The sequence below is a fragment of the Rutidosis leptorrhynchoides genome, chromosome 4 (genome assembly GCF_046630445.1).
Source record: "Rutidosis leptorrhynchoides isolate AG116_Rl617_1_P2 chromosome 4, CSIRO_AGI_Rlap_v1, whole genome shotgun sequence".
Taxonomy (NCBI): Eukaryota; Viridiplantae; Streptophyta; class Magnoliopsida; order Asterales; family Asteraceae; genus Rutidosis; species Rutidosis leptorrhynchoides.
Genome location: NC_092336.1, coordinates 97,091,248 through 97,105,061, shown reverse-complemented (window position 1 = coordinate 97,105,061; position 13,814 = coordinate 97,091,248). Strand labels below are relative to the sequence as shown.

The following is a 13,814-nucleotide window of genomic DNA, read 5'->3' as shown; positions in this document are numbered from 1 at the left end:
AAACGAGTTTGCTACAGTGATTTGCTACAGTAAACACTATTTGCTACAGTAAAACACTATTTGCTACAGTAAAACACTATTTGCTACAGTAACACTATTTGCTACAGTAACACTATTTGATGTCGACGAACTAGCAAACAAAAACGGAAAAGGCGGCCATGCGATCGCATGGCAAAAACACTGAAAACTCATGCGATCGCATGAGCTACAGTAAATCGAAAAGTAATATAAATACGCAGTTCGTTCGACGAATTTTTTTCAAATTAAACTCTCAATATTTATATTTATATTATAATTATAATTTTAAATTTAAGTTTAATAATAATAAGTTATATACGAGGGTGTTTTAATTCGGGTTTCAAACCGCTTTAAGCTAAGGAAATATTAGGTATTATTCGGGGTATTGTTCTTGAATCCAAGGCCAACCATACAGTCGTCTACCATCATTACGTCTACGCAATTTGCCTACAATATTGAATCGCAATATTGAACTGTGAGTTATAGTCTCCCTTTTTAAATACTTTAAATATTTTTGGGCTGAGAATACATGCAATTTATTTTAAACGCAATAAGACACAAGTACATACAAAATTCTACACTGAGTTAAACCGAAAATCCCTTAGCTTTGGTAACTAGTAGCTGCCAGTACATAGGATATGGACTGGTGGGCGCGAATAATTGTATATGGATCCATAGGGCTTGACATCCCCGTCCGAGCTAGAGCGCTAGCCTTTTAACGGACGTATGTTATTTGAGTTTAAGACACGTTGGTTTGCGTGTATTAAAACGAATGGGGTAATTATCACTATAGCGTTAAGTTTAGTTACCAGGGTGCTCTGTTACGTAGAATCTATTGATAAACTTTTGATGAAATCTTGTGGTCTATCTTTATACATGTTTATGACTCGAGCAATTAAACCTATAACTCACCAACATTCGTGTTGACTTTTTAGCATGTTTTATTCTCAGGTCCTTAGAATGCTTCCGCTGTGATGTGCTTGTTGCCTGCATGGAGTCTCTCATGCTTTGTACAAAGTTTATTGCATTCAAAATAAAACTGCGTTGTGTAATAAATAACTGGACTGTGATGTCAACCTGTAAATTAAAGACTTATGTATTTCGGGGTTTTGCTTATACCTAAGCACTCGCCCACATGTTTATAACTTTCTATGTTTAGAAAGTCACTTATTTTAATGAATGCAATATTTTATCAAAACGTATCATATAGAGGTCAAAACCTCACTGTGGAATCAATGATTAACGTGCCGCGTTAATAGCGATTTTGACGGGTCGTTACAGTGTCTATGTTTTCTTTCAACCAACCCATTTTGTTGTGGAGTATAAGCAATTGTAGTCTGATGAAAAATACCACTTTTATTTAAGAAATCTTTCATTTGATTATTAACAAATTCAGTTCCATTATCAGTTCTAATCATTTAAACCTTTTTATTAAATTGATTACTTAGCAGACTAACAAAATATATGAAATTATCAAACACTTCATCTTTAGATTTTAACAAATAAACCCAAACAGCCCTAGTAAAGTCATCAACAATAGTCAAAAAAGTATTTATATTCTTCTCTACTAGTAACTTTATAAGGTCCTCATAAATCCATATGAACTAATTCACCTAATTCTTTAGAAACATGATTACTTAGAGGAAAAAGATCTTTAGTCTGCTTAGCTTTAAGAAAAATTTCACATGGAAAATCATCAACAGTTTTGTTTAAATTAAAGTTTGACCTTTAAATATTTAAAACAGGACTAGCAGGATGACCCAACCTATTATGCCAAAGTAACACAGATTCAAAATTGTATGCAACCACAGAATTACACATAAGAGAGTCACCTTCAAAAACATCAAACAAATATAGACCACCATTCACACTACCAGTTCCTAGGGTGTTTCTGGTTTTCAAATCCTGAATATAAAATTTATTAGCATCAAATCCAACAAACATGTTATTATTGTGAGCAAGTTTATTAACGAATAAAAGACTAACACAATATCCAGGAACAATAAGAACATCAGTTAATATGATGGATTTGTTAAGTTTTAAATCTCCAACTTTGTTGACTTTAGCTTTAGTACCATTTGGATGAGTAACATGTAAATTTAAATCACTAACATCAACAATATTAAAAAGACTTTTTTCAGACACAGTCATATGTTGACTTGCACCAGAATCAATAATCCATCCTTGACTTGTGTTATTACTTGAGTTAAAATTAAAAAATTTTGAAAAATTATTATTAAAGAACACATTATTATTTCTTATTATACCTGACATATTAGTAACAGAGTCAGAAACAGGGAAACTTTTCTCATTTAATATACTTAACAGCTTCATCATTTGTTCATTTGAAAAACTCAAAGGACTAGGAGAAGATGTAGAGGAAGAAGGAGTAGGATATGATGAACCTACAATAGAATCAGAAGAAGAAGGACAACTAGACACATAATTATTAGCAATAAAAGATCTATTAGTATTTCCATTAAAAGATTTTTTAAAATTATTTGGATAACCAACAATTTCAAAGCATATGTCAATAGTATGTCCTATTTTATTACACTTTGTACATTTAAGATTAGGATTAGGTCCTCTATTAAATCCTCTACCTCTTTCAAAACTACAAGTATTAGAAGATTTATTAATCCAATTGTTATTATTGGTTTGAGCAACATATGCAGAGTTTTGAGTTTTAGATGTTCCAACTCCAGATACACCCCTGTGAGATTCTTCTCTAGACAAAATAGCAAAAGCAGATTTAACATCAGGTAAAGGATCTCTAAGTAACAAATTACTTTTAATAGACATATAGGAATCATCAAGACCCATTAAAAATTGCATTAGCTTTAGAGTTTTATTATGACTTTGAAATTCAGGTGCAGCAACACAAGTACAAGCAGGTAATTTGACCATTTCATCATATTGCTTTCACAAAGTGTTAAGTTTATGATAATACTCAGACAAACTACAACCATTTTGTTTCATAGAATTAATCTTATGATGCAAGTTGAAAATTACAGAACCATCTATTTTGTCATAAGTCTCTTTCAACTCAGTCCAGACAACAGAAGCAGTAGCAGAAAAAATTTGTCCAGAATTTAAATCTTCATATATAAAATTCAGAATCCAAGATAATACAACAGAATTGTATCTATCCCATTGGGCAGCAAGAACACCATTATCAATTTGTTTTTCACAAGTACCATCAACAAATCCTACTTTATTTTTAGTTGACAAAGCAAGTAACATAGCACGATTCCATATATTATAATTCTCAGTTCCTTTCAATTTAATAGATATTAATGGTGTATTAGTGGTGTCACTGGCATGTAGATATAAAGGATCACTAAAATCAATTTTACTATTCAAAGTAAGAGCACCTTCATCGGGGTTGGAATTAGATTTCTCTATTTTTTATGCCCTTTCCCTTATTATTTTCTTCTGCCTTTTTAAATTCAGTTGGGGTAATTTCTATAACATCATCGGAATCCGATTCATCGGAGAATTGGTAATCCTCCCAATATTTTGCTTCCTTGGCGGAAACACCATTGACCATAATTAACCTTGGTCGGTTGGTTGAGGATTCTCTTTTACTTAACCGTTTTATTATTTCCCCCACCGGTTCTATTTCTTCTTCCGGTTCCGATTCTTCTTCCGGTTCCGACTCTTCTTCCGGTTCCGACTCTTCTTCCGGTTCCTCTTCGGGAACTTGTGAATCAGTCCACGAATCATTCCAATTTACATTTGACTCTTCATTATTATTAGGTGAGTCAATGGGACTTGTTCTAGAGGTAGACATCTATCACATAATATTAAACACGTTAAGAGATTAATATATCACATAATATTCATATGTTAAAAATATATAGTTTCCAACAAAAATGTTAAGCAATCATTTTTAAAGAAAACACGGTCGAAGTCCAGACTCACTAATGCATCCTAACAAACTCGATAAGACACACTAATGCAAATTTTCTGGTTCTCTAAGACCAACGCTCGGATACCAACTGAAATGTCCCGTTCTTATTGATTAAAAACGTTCCATATTAATTGATTTCGTTGCGAGGTTTTGACCTCTATATGAGACGTTTTTCAAAGACTGCATTCATTTTAAAACAAACCATAACCTTTATTTCATCAATAAAGGTTTAAAAAGCTTTACGTAGATTATCAAATAATGATAATCTAAAATATCATGTTTACACACGACCATTACATAATGGTTTACAATACAAATATGTTTCAACAAAATAAGTTTCTTGAATGCAGTTTTTACACAATATCATACAAACATGGACTCAAAATCTCGTCCTTATTTAAGTATGCGACAGCGGAAGCTCTTAATAATCACCTGAGAATAAACATGCTTAAAACGTCAACAAAAATGTTGGTGAGTTATAGATTTAACCTATATATATCAAATCATAATAATAGACCACAAGATTTCATATTTCAATACACATCCCATACATAGAGATAAAAGTCATTCATATGGTGAACACCTGGTAACCGACATTAACAAGATGCATATATAAGAATATCCCCATCATTTCGGGACACCCTTCGGATATGATATAAAATTTCGAAGTACTAAAGCATCCGGTACTTTGGATGGGGCTTGTTGGGCCCGATAGATCTATCTTTAGGATTCGCGTCAATTAGGGTGTTAGTTCCCTAATTCTTAGATTACCAGACTTAATAAAAAGGGGCATATTCGATTTCGATAATTCAACCATAGAATGTAGTTTCACGTACTTGTGTCTATTTTGTAAATCATTTATAAAACCTGCATGTATTCTCATCCCAAAAATATTAGATTTAAAAAGTGGGACTATAACTCACTTTCACAGATTTTTACTTCGTCGGGAAGTAAGACTTGGCCACTGGTTGATTCACGAACCTATAACAATATATACATATATATCAAAGTATGTTCAAAATATATTTACAACACTTTTAATATATTTTGATGTTTTAAGTTTATTAAGTCAGCTGTCCTCGTTAGTAACCTACAACTAGTTATCCACAGTTAGATGTACAGAAATAAATCGATAAATATTATCTTGAATCAATCCACGACCCAGTGTATACGTATCTCATTATTGATCACAACTCAAACTATATATATTTTGGAATCAACCTCAACCCTGTATAGCTAACTCCAACATTCACATATAGAGTGTCTATGGTTGTTCCGAAATATATATAGATGTGTCGACATGATAGGTCGAAACATTGTATACGTGTCTATGGTATCTCAAGATTACATAATATACAATACAAGTTGATTAAGTTATGGTTGGAATAGATTTGTTACCAATTTTCACGTAGCTAAAATGAGAAAAATTATCCAATCTTGTTTTACCCATAACTTCTTCATTTTAAATCCGTTTTGAGTGAATAAAATTGCTATGGTTTCATATTGAACTCTATTTTTTGAATCTAAACAGAAAAATTATAGGTTTATAGTCGGAAAAATAAGTTACAAGTCGTTTTTGTAAAGGTAGTCATTTCAGTCGAAAGAACGACGTCTAGATGACCATTTTAGAAAACATACTTCCACTTTGAGTTTAACCATAATTTTTGGATATAGTTTCATGTTAATAATAAAAATCATTTTCTCAGAATAACAACTTTTAAATCAAAGTTTATCATAGTTTTTAATTAACTAACCCAAAACAGCCCGCGGTGTTACTACGACGGCGTAAATCCGGTTTTACGGTATTTTTCGTGTTTCCAGGTTTTAAATCATTAAGTTAGCATATAATATAGATATAGAACATGTGTTTAGTTGATTTTAAAAGTCAAGTTAGAAGGATTAACTTTTGTTTGCGAACAAATTTAGAATTAACTAAACTATGTTCTAGTGATTACAAGTTTAAACCTTCGAATAAGATAGCTTTATATGTATGAATCGAATGATGTTATGAACATCATTACTACCTTAAGTTCCTTGGATAAACCTACTGGAAAAGAGGAAAATGGATCTAGCTTCAACGGATCCTTGGATGGCTCGAAGTTCTTGAAGCAGAATCATGACACGAAAACAAGTTCAAGTAAGATCATCACTTGAAATAAGATTGTTATAGTTATAGAAATTGAACCAAAGTTTGAATATGATTATTACCTTGTATTAGAATGATAACCTACTGTAAGAAACAAAGATTTCTTGAGGTTGGATGATCACCTTACAAGATTGGAAGTGAGCTAGCAAACTTGAAAGTATTCTTGATTTTATGTAACTAGAACTTGTAAAATATATGAAGAACAATTAGAACTTGAAGATAGAACTTGAGAGAGATCAATTATATGAAGAAAATTGAAGAATGAAAGTGTTTGTAGGTGTTTTTGGTCATTGGTGTATGGATTAGATATAAAGGATATGTAATTTTGTTTTCATGTAAATAAGTCATGAATGATTACTCATATTTTTGTAATTTTATGAGATATTTCATGCTAGTTGCCAAATGATGGTTCCCACATGTGTTAGGTGACTCACATGGGCTGCTAAGAGCTGATCATTGGAGTGTATATACCAATAGTACATACATCTAAAAGCTGTGTATTGTACGAGTACGAATACGGGTGCATACGAGTAGAATTGTTGATGAAACTGAACGAGGATGTAATTGTAAGCATTTTTGTTAAGTAGAAGTATTTTGATAAGTGTCTTGAAGTCTTTCAAAAGTGTATGAATACATATTAAAACACTACATGTATATACATTTTAACTGAGTCGTTAAGTCATCGTTAGTCGTTACATGTAAATGTTGTTTTGAAACCTTTAGGTTAACGATCTTGTTGAATGTTGTTAACCCATTGTTTATTATAACAAATGAGATGTTAAATTATTATATTATCATGATATTATGATATATAATATATCTTAGTATGATGTATATACAGTTAAATGTCGTTACAACGATAATCGTTACATATATGTCTCGTTTCGAAATCATTAAGTTAGTAGTCTTATTTTTACATATGTATTTCATTGTTAATACACTTAATAATATATTTACTTATCATTTAACATAATTAACCAAGTGTATCAATATCTTGATATGATTCATATGTACCTAGTAAGACGTTGTTATAACGATAATCGTTATATATATCGTTTTCGAGTTTCTTAAATTAATAGTCTCATTTTTATGTATATAACTCATTGTTAAAATACCTAATGAGGTACATACTTATAATAAAAACATTTTAACTATATATATAACCATATATATGTCATCGTATAGTTTTTACAAGTTTTAACGTTCGTGAATCACCGGTCAACTTGGGTGGTCAATTGTCTATATGAAACATATTTCAATTAATCAAGTCTTAACAAGTTTGATTGCTTAACATGTTGGAAACATTTAATCATGTAAATATCAATCTCAATTAATATATATAAACATGGAAAAGTTCGGGTCACTACAGTACCTACCCGTTAAATAAATTTCGTCCCGAAATTTTTAGCTGTTGAAGGTGTTGACGAATCTTCTGGAAATAGATGCGGGTATTTCTTCTTCATCTGATCTTCATGCTCCCAGGTGAACTCGGGTCCTCTAAGAGCATTCCATTGAACCTTAACAATTGGTATCTTGTTTTGCTTAAGTCTTTTAACCTCACGATCCATTATTTCGACGGGTTCTTCGATGAATTGAAGTTTTTCGTTGATTTGGATTTCATCTAACGGAATAGTGAGATCTTCTTTAGCAAAACATTTCTTCAAATTCGAGACGTGGAAAGTGTTATGTACAGCCGCGAGTTGTTGAGGTAATTCAAGTCGGTAAGTTACTGGTCCGACACGATCAATAATCTTGAATGGTCCAGTATACCTTGGATTTAATTTCCCTCGTTTACCAAATCGAACAACGCCTTTCCAAGGTGCAACTTTAAGCATAACCATCTCTCCAATTTCAAATTCTATATCTTTTCTTTTAATGTCAGCGTAGCTCTTTTGTCGACTTTGGGCGGTTTTCAACCGTTGTTGAATTTGGATGATCTTCTCGGTAGTTTCTTGTATAATCTCCGGACCCGTAATCTGTCTATCCCCCACTTCACTCCAACAAATTGGAGACCTGCACTTTCTACCATAAAGTGCTTCAAACGGCGCCATCTCAATGCTTGAATGGTAGCTGTTGTTGTAGGAAAATTCTGCTAACGGTAGATGTCGATCCCAACTGTTTCCGAAATCAATAACACATGCTCGTAGCATGTCTTCAAGCGTTTGTATCGTCCTTTTGCTCTGCCCATCAGTTTGTGGATGATAGGCAGTACTCATGTCTAGACGAGTTCCTAATGCTTGCTGTAATGTCTGCCAGAATCTTGAAATAAATCTGCCATCCCTATCAGAGATAATAGAGATTGGTATTCCATGTCTGGAGACGACTTCCTTCAAATACAGTCGTGCTAACTTCTCCATCTTGTCATCTTCTCTTATTGGCAGGAAGTGTGCTGATTTGGTGAGACGATCAACTATTACCCAAATAGTATCAAAACCACTTGCAGTCCTTGGCAATTTAGTGATGAAATCCATGGTAATGTTTTCCCATTTCCATTCCGGGATTTCGGGTTGTTGAAGTAGACCCGATGGTTTCTGATGCTCAGCTTTGACCTTAGAACACGTCAAACATTCTCCTACGTATTTAGCAATATCGGCTTTCATACCCGGCCACCAAAAATGTTTCTTGAGATCCTTGTACATCTTCCCCGTTCCAGGATGTATTGAGTATCTGGTTTTATGAGCTTCTCTAAGTGCTATTTCTCTCATATCTCCAAATTTTGGTACCCAAATCCTTTCAGCCCTATACCGGGTTCCGTCTTCCTGAATATTAAGATGCTTCTCCGATCCTTTGGGTATTTCATCCTTTAAATTTCCCTCTTTTAAAACTCCTTGTTGCGCCTCCTTTATTTGAGTAGTAAGGTTATTATGAATCATTATATTCATAGATTTTACTCGAATGGGTTCTCTGTCCTTCTTGCTCAAGGCATCGGCTACCACATTTGCCTTCCCCGGGTGGTAACGAATCTCAAAGTCGTAATCATTCAACAATTCAATCCACCTACGCTGCCTCATATTCAGTTGTTTCTGATTAAATATGTGTTGAAGACTTTTGTGGTCGGTATATATAATACTTTTGACCCCATATAAGTAGTGCCTCCAAGTCTTTAATGCAAAAACAACCGCTCCTAATTCCAAATCATGCGTCGTATAATTTTGTTCGTGAATCTTCAATTGTCTAGACGCATAAGCAATCACCTTCGTTCGTTGCATTAATACACAACCGAGACCTTGCTTTGATGCGTCACAATAAATCACAAAATCATCATTCCCTTCAGGCAATGACAATATAGGTGCCGTAGTTAGCTTTTTCTTCAATAACTGAAACGCTTTCTCTTGTTCATCATTCCATTCAAATTTCTTCCCTTTATGCGTTAATGCAGTCAAGGGTTTTGCTATTCTGGAAAGTCTTGGATGAACCTTCTGTAGTAACCAGCTAGTCCTAAAAACTGGCATATGTGTTTCGGAGTTTTCGGGGTTTCCCACTTTTCAACAGTTTCTATCTTTGCCGGATCCACCTTAATACCTTCTTTGTTCACTATGTGACCGAGGAATTGAACTTCTTCCAACCAAAATGCACACTTTGAAAACTTAGCGTACAATTCTTCCTTCCTCAATACTTCTAACACCTTTCTCAAATGTTCACCGTGTTCTTGGTCATTCTTTGAGTAAATAAGTATGTCATCAATGAAAACAATGACAAACTTGTCAAGGTATGGTCCACACACTCAGTTCATAAGGTCCATGAACACAGCTGGTGCATTAGTTAAACCAAACGGCATGACCATAAACTCGTAATGACCGTAACGTGTTCTGAAAGCAGTCTTTGGAATATCATCTTCTTTCACCCGCATTTGATGATACCCGGAACGTAAGTCAATCTTTGAATAAACATACGAGCCTTGTAGTTGATCAAATAAGTCGTCGATTCTCAGTAGTGGGTAGCGGTTCTTGATGGTAAGTTTGTTCAACTCTCGGTAGTCGATACACAACCTGAATGTACCATCTTTCTTCTTGACAAACAAAACAGGAGCTCCCCACGGTGATGTGCTTGGTCGAATGAAACCACGCTCTAAAAGTTCTTGTAATTGGCTTTGCAGTTCTTTCATCTCGCTGGGTGCGAGTCTGTAAGGAGCACGAGCTATTGGTGCAGCTCCTGGTACAAGATCTATTTGAAATTCAACAGATCGATGTGGGGGTAATCCCGGTAATTCTTTCAGAAATACATCGGGAAATTCTTTTGCAATGGGAACATCATTGATGCTCTTTTCTTCAGTTTGTACTTTCTCAACGTGTGCTAGAACAGCATAGCAACCTTTTCTTATTAGTTTTTATGCCTTCAAATTACTAATAAGATGTAGCTTCGTGTTGCCCTTTTCTCCGTACACCATTAAGGGTTTTCCTTTTTCTCGTATAATGCGAATTGCATTTTTTTAACAGACGATCTCTGCTTTCACTTCTTTCAACCAGTCCATACCGATTATCACATCAAAACTCCCTAACTCTACTGGTATCAAATCAATCTTAAATGTTTCGCTAACCAGTTTAATTTCTCGAATCCGACATATATTATCTGCTAAAATTAATTTACCATTTGCTAATTCGAGTAAAAATTTACTATCCAAAGGCGTCAATGGACAACTTAATTTAGCACAAAAATCTCTACTCATATAGCTTCTATCCGCACCCGAATCAAATAAAACGTAAGCAGATTTATTGTCAATAAGAAACGTACCCGTAACAAGCTCCGGGTCTTCCTGTACCTCTACCGCATTAATATTGAAAACTCTTCCGCGGCCTTGTCCATTCTTGTTCTCCTGGTTCGGGCAATTTCTAATAATGTGGCCCAGTTTTCCACATTTATAACAAACTACATTGGCATAACTTGCTCCGACACTACTTGCTCCGCCATTACTCGTTCTGACACCATTTGTTCCTTTTGTTCTATTAACCCCTGGTCCGTAGACCTCACACTTCGCCGCGCTATGACCATTTCTTTTACACTTGTTGCAAAATTTGGTGCAGAACCCCGAGTGATACTTTTCACACCTTTGGCATAGCTGCTTCTGATTGTTGTTGTTGTTGCGGTTATTATTGTTGTTGGGATGATTGTTGCAGTTGCTGTTGTTGTTGTTGTTGTTGGGCCATTTGTTGTAGTTGCGATTGATGTTGCGATTGTTGGGATAATTGTTGCGATTATTGTTGTAATTGCTGTTGTTGTTGTATTGGTGATTCTTATCACCGTTTTCTTCCCACTTTCTTTTGACTTGCTTCACATTGGCCTCTTCAGCAGTCTGTTCTTTAATTCTTTCTTCAATCTGGTTCACTAGTTTGTGAGCCATTCTACATGCCTGTTGTATGGAGGCGGGCTCGTGTGAACTTATATCTTCTTGGATTCTTTCCGGTAATCCTTTCACAAACGCGTCGATCTTCTCTTCCTCATCTTCGAATGCTCCCGGACACAATAGGCACAATTCTGTGAATCGTCTTTCGTACGTGGTAATATCAAATCCTTGGGTTCGTAACCCTCTAAGTTCTGTCTTGAGATTATTGACCTCGGTTCTGGGACGGTACTTCTCGTTCATCAAGTGCTTGAATGCTGACCACGGTAGTGCGTACGCATCGTCTTGTCCCACTTGCTCTAGATAGGTATTCTACCATGTTAACGCAGAACATGTGAAGGTATGCGTAGCGTATTTCACTTTGTCCTCTTTAGTACACTTACTTATGGCAAACACCGATTCGACCTTCTCGGTCCACCGTTTCAATCCGATCGGTCCTTCGGTTCCATTAAATTCCAAAGGTTTGCAGGCAGTGAATTCTTTATAGGTGCATCCTACACGATTTCATGTACTGCTAGATCCAAGGTTATTGTTGGTATGTAGCGCAGCCTGTACTGCGGCTATGTTTGAAGCTAGAAAAGTACGGAATTCCTCTTCATTCATATTCACGGTGTGTCGAGTAGTCGGTGCCATTTCCTTCAAAATAGTCAAATGGAACAAGTTAATCATACAGAATATTAAGAGTAGTTAATAGTATTTCGTAGCATAATATGAACTCATTTATAAAAGCTTTTTCTTCATATTAGCGTTTTATAAGTTTAAATTCGGGTAGTACCTACCCGTTAAGTTCATACTTAGTAGCTAATATACAATTCAACTACTACAATTCTATATGAAAAACTGATTATAATAATATTTCGCGTTCAAACTTTTATACAATATTTTACAAACTTACAATACCGCTTATTTTACATAAAGCATGAAATATAGCACACAATAACTTTGATACAAGATAGTTGTGAAGATAATTCTAGCTAGTACACAAGTCGTTCAGCAAAGGCAATAAAGACACGTAATTCATACGTCCAGAAACAAGTCATGCATTCTGGTTTTACTAGGACTACTTCCCATCCTTGGTCTTGTGGAACATAACCGTTATGGCCGTTGATAAGACAGCGTGTTGTAACGTCGTCAAAGGGACGAGGGTTACGTAATGTCCAACAGTCCCGTAACAATCTAAAAACCTCATTTCTTACCCCAATTACCGACTCCGTCACTTGTGGAAACGTTTTGTTTAATAGTTGTAGCCCGATGTTCTTGTTCTCACTTTGGTGAGAAGCGAACATTACTAATCCGTAAGCATAACATGCTTCTTTATGTTGCATGTTAGCCGCTTTTTCTAAATCACGAAGTCCAATATTCGGATATATTGAGTCAAAATAATTTCTTAACCCGTTGCGTAAAATAGCATTTGGGTTCCCCACAATATATGCGTCAAAGTAAACACATCGTAACTTATGGGTTTCCCAATGTGATATCCCCCATCTTTCAAACGAAAGTCTCTTATAAACCAAGACATTCTTGGAACGTTCTTCGAATGTCTTACAAACTGATCTCGCCTTAAATAGTTGTGCCGAGGAATTCTGACCGACTCTAGACAAGATTTCATCAATCATGTCTCCGGGTAGGTCTCTTAAAATATTGGGTTGTCTATCCATTTTGTGTTTTTATACTGTAAAATAGACAAGAGTTAGATTCATAAAAAAAATACTTATTAATACAAGCAATTTTTACATATATCATAAAGCATAAGCACACTATATTACATATATTACACCAAACGAATACAACTATCTTATTCCGACTCGCTCATTTCTTCTTGTTCGGTTTTGGTTCGTTTTGCCAAGTTTCTAGGGATATATGATGTTCCCCTAATACAAGCCGTCGTTGTCCACATTGGTTTAGAAAAACCTGGTGGTTTAGAGGTTCCCGGGTCATTGTTACAACTTAAGGACTTCGGGGGTTGACGATACATATAAAGTTCATCGGGGTTGGAATTAGATTTCTCTATTTTTTATGCCCTTTCCCTTATTATTTTCTTCTGCCTTTTTAAATTCAGTTGGGGTAATTTCTATAACATCATCGGAATCCGATTCATCGGAGAATTGGTAATCCTCCCAATATTTTGCTTCCTTGGCGGAAACACCATTGACCATAATTAACCTTGGTCGGTTGGTTGAGGATTCTCTTTTACTTAACCGTTTTATTATTTCCCCCACCGGTTCTATTTCTTCTTCCGGTTCCGATTCTTCTTCCGGTTCCGACTCTTCTTCCGGTTCCGACTCTTCTTCCGGTTCCTCTTCGGGAACTTGTGAATCAGTCCACGAATCATTCCAATTTACATTTGACTCTTCATTATTATTAGGTGAGTCAATGGGACTTGTTCTAGAGGTAGACAT

General features: G+C 35.0%; 1 protein-coding gene across 1 annotated transcript; it reads right to left on the bottom strand.

The window, feature by feature from the left end:
- Window positions 1–1,746: 1,746 nt before the first annotated feature.
- LOC139840842 (uncharacterized) lies at window positions 1,747–3,261 on the bottom strand. Its single transcript, XM_071831085.1, has 4 exons — window positions 3,031–3,261; window positions 2,286–2,937; window positions 2,005–2,201; window positions 1,747–1,923 (listed from the first exon to the last, which is right to left on the bottom strand). Exons 1-4 carry the CDS (start codon window positions 3,259–3,261, stop codon window positions 1,747–1,749), a joined length of 1,257 nt encoding a protein of 418 aa, XP_071687186.1.
- Window positions 3,262–13,814: the final 10,553 nt, after the last annotated feature.

Bases quoted from the DNA above. Each gene is read 5' to 3' on its own strand.
- LOC139840842 (XM_071831085.1), bottom strand. From the start codon at position 3,261: ATGTTACTTGCTTTGTCAACTAAAAATAAAGTAGGATTTGTTGATGGT. The intron at 2,938-3,030 runs GTAATTTTCAAC...ACTTTGTGAAAG, and splicing joins ATGACAAAATAGATGGTTCT to CAATATGATGAAATGGTCAA. The intron at 1,924-2,004 runs GTTAGTCTTTTA...TTTTATATTCAG, and splicing joins TTATTGTTCCTGGATATTGT to GATTTGAAAACCAGAAACAC.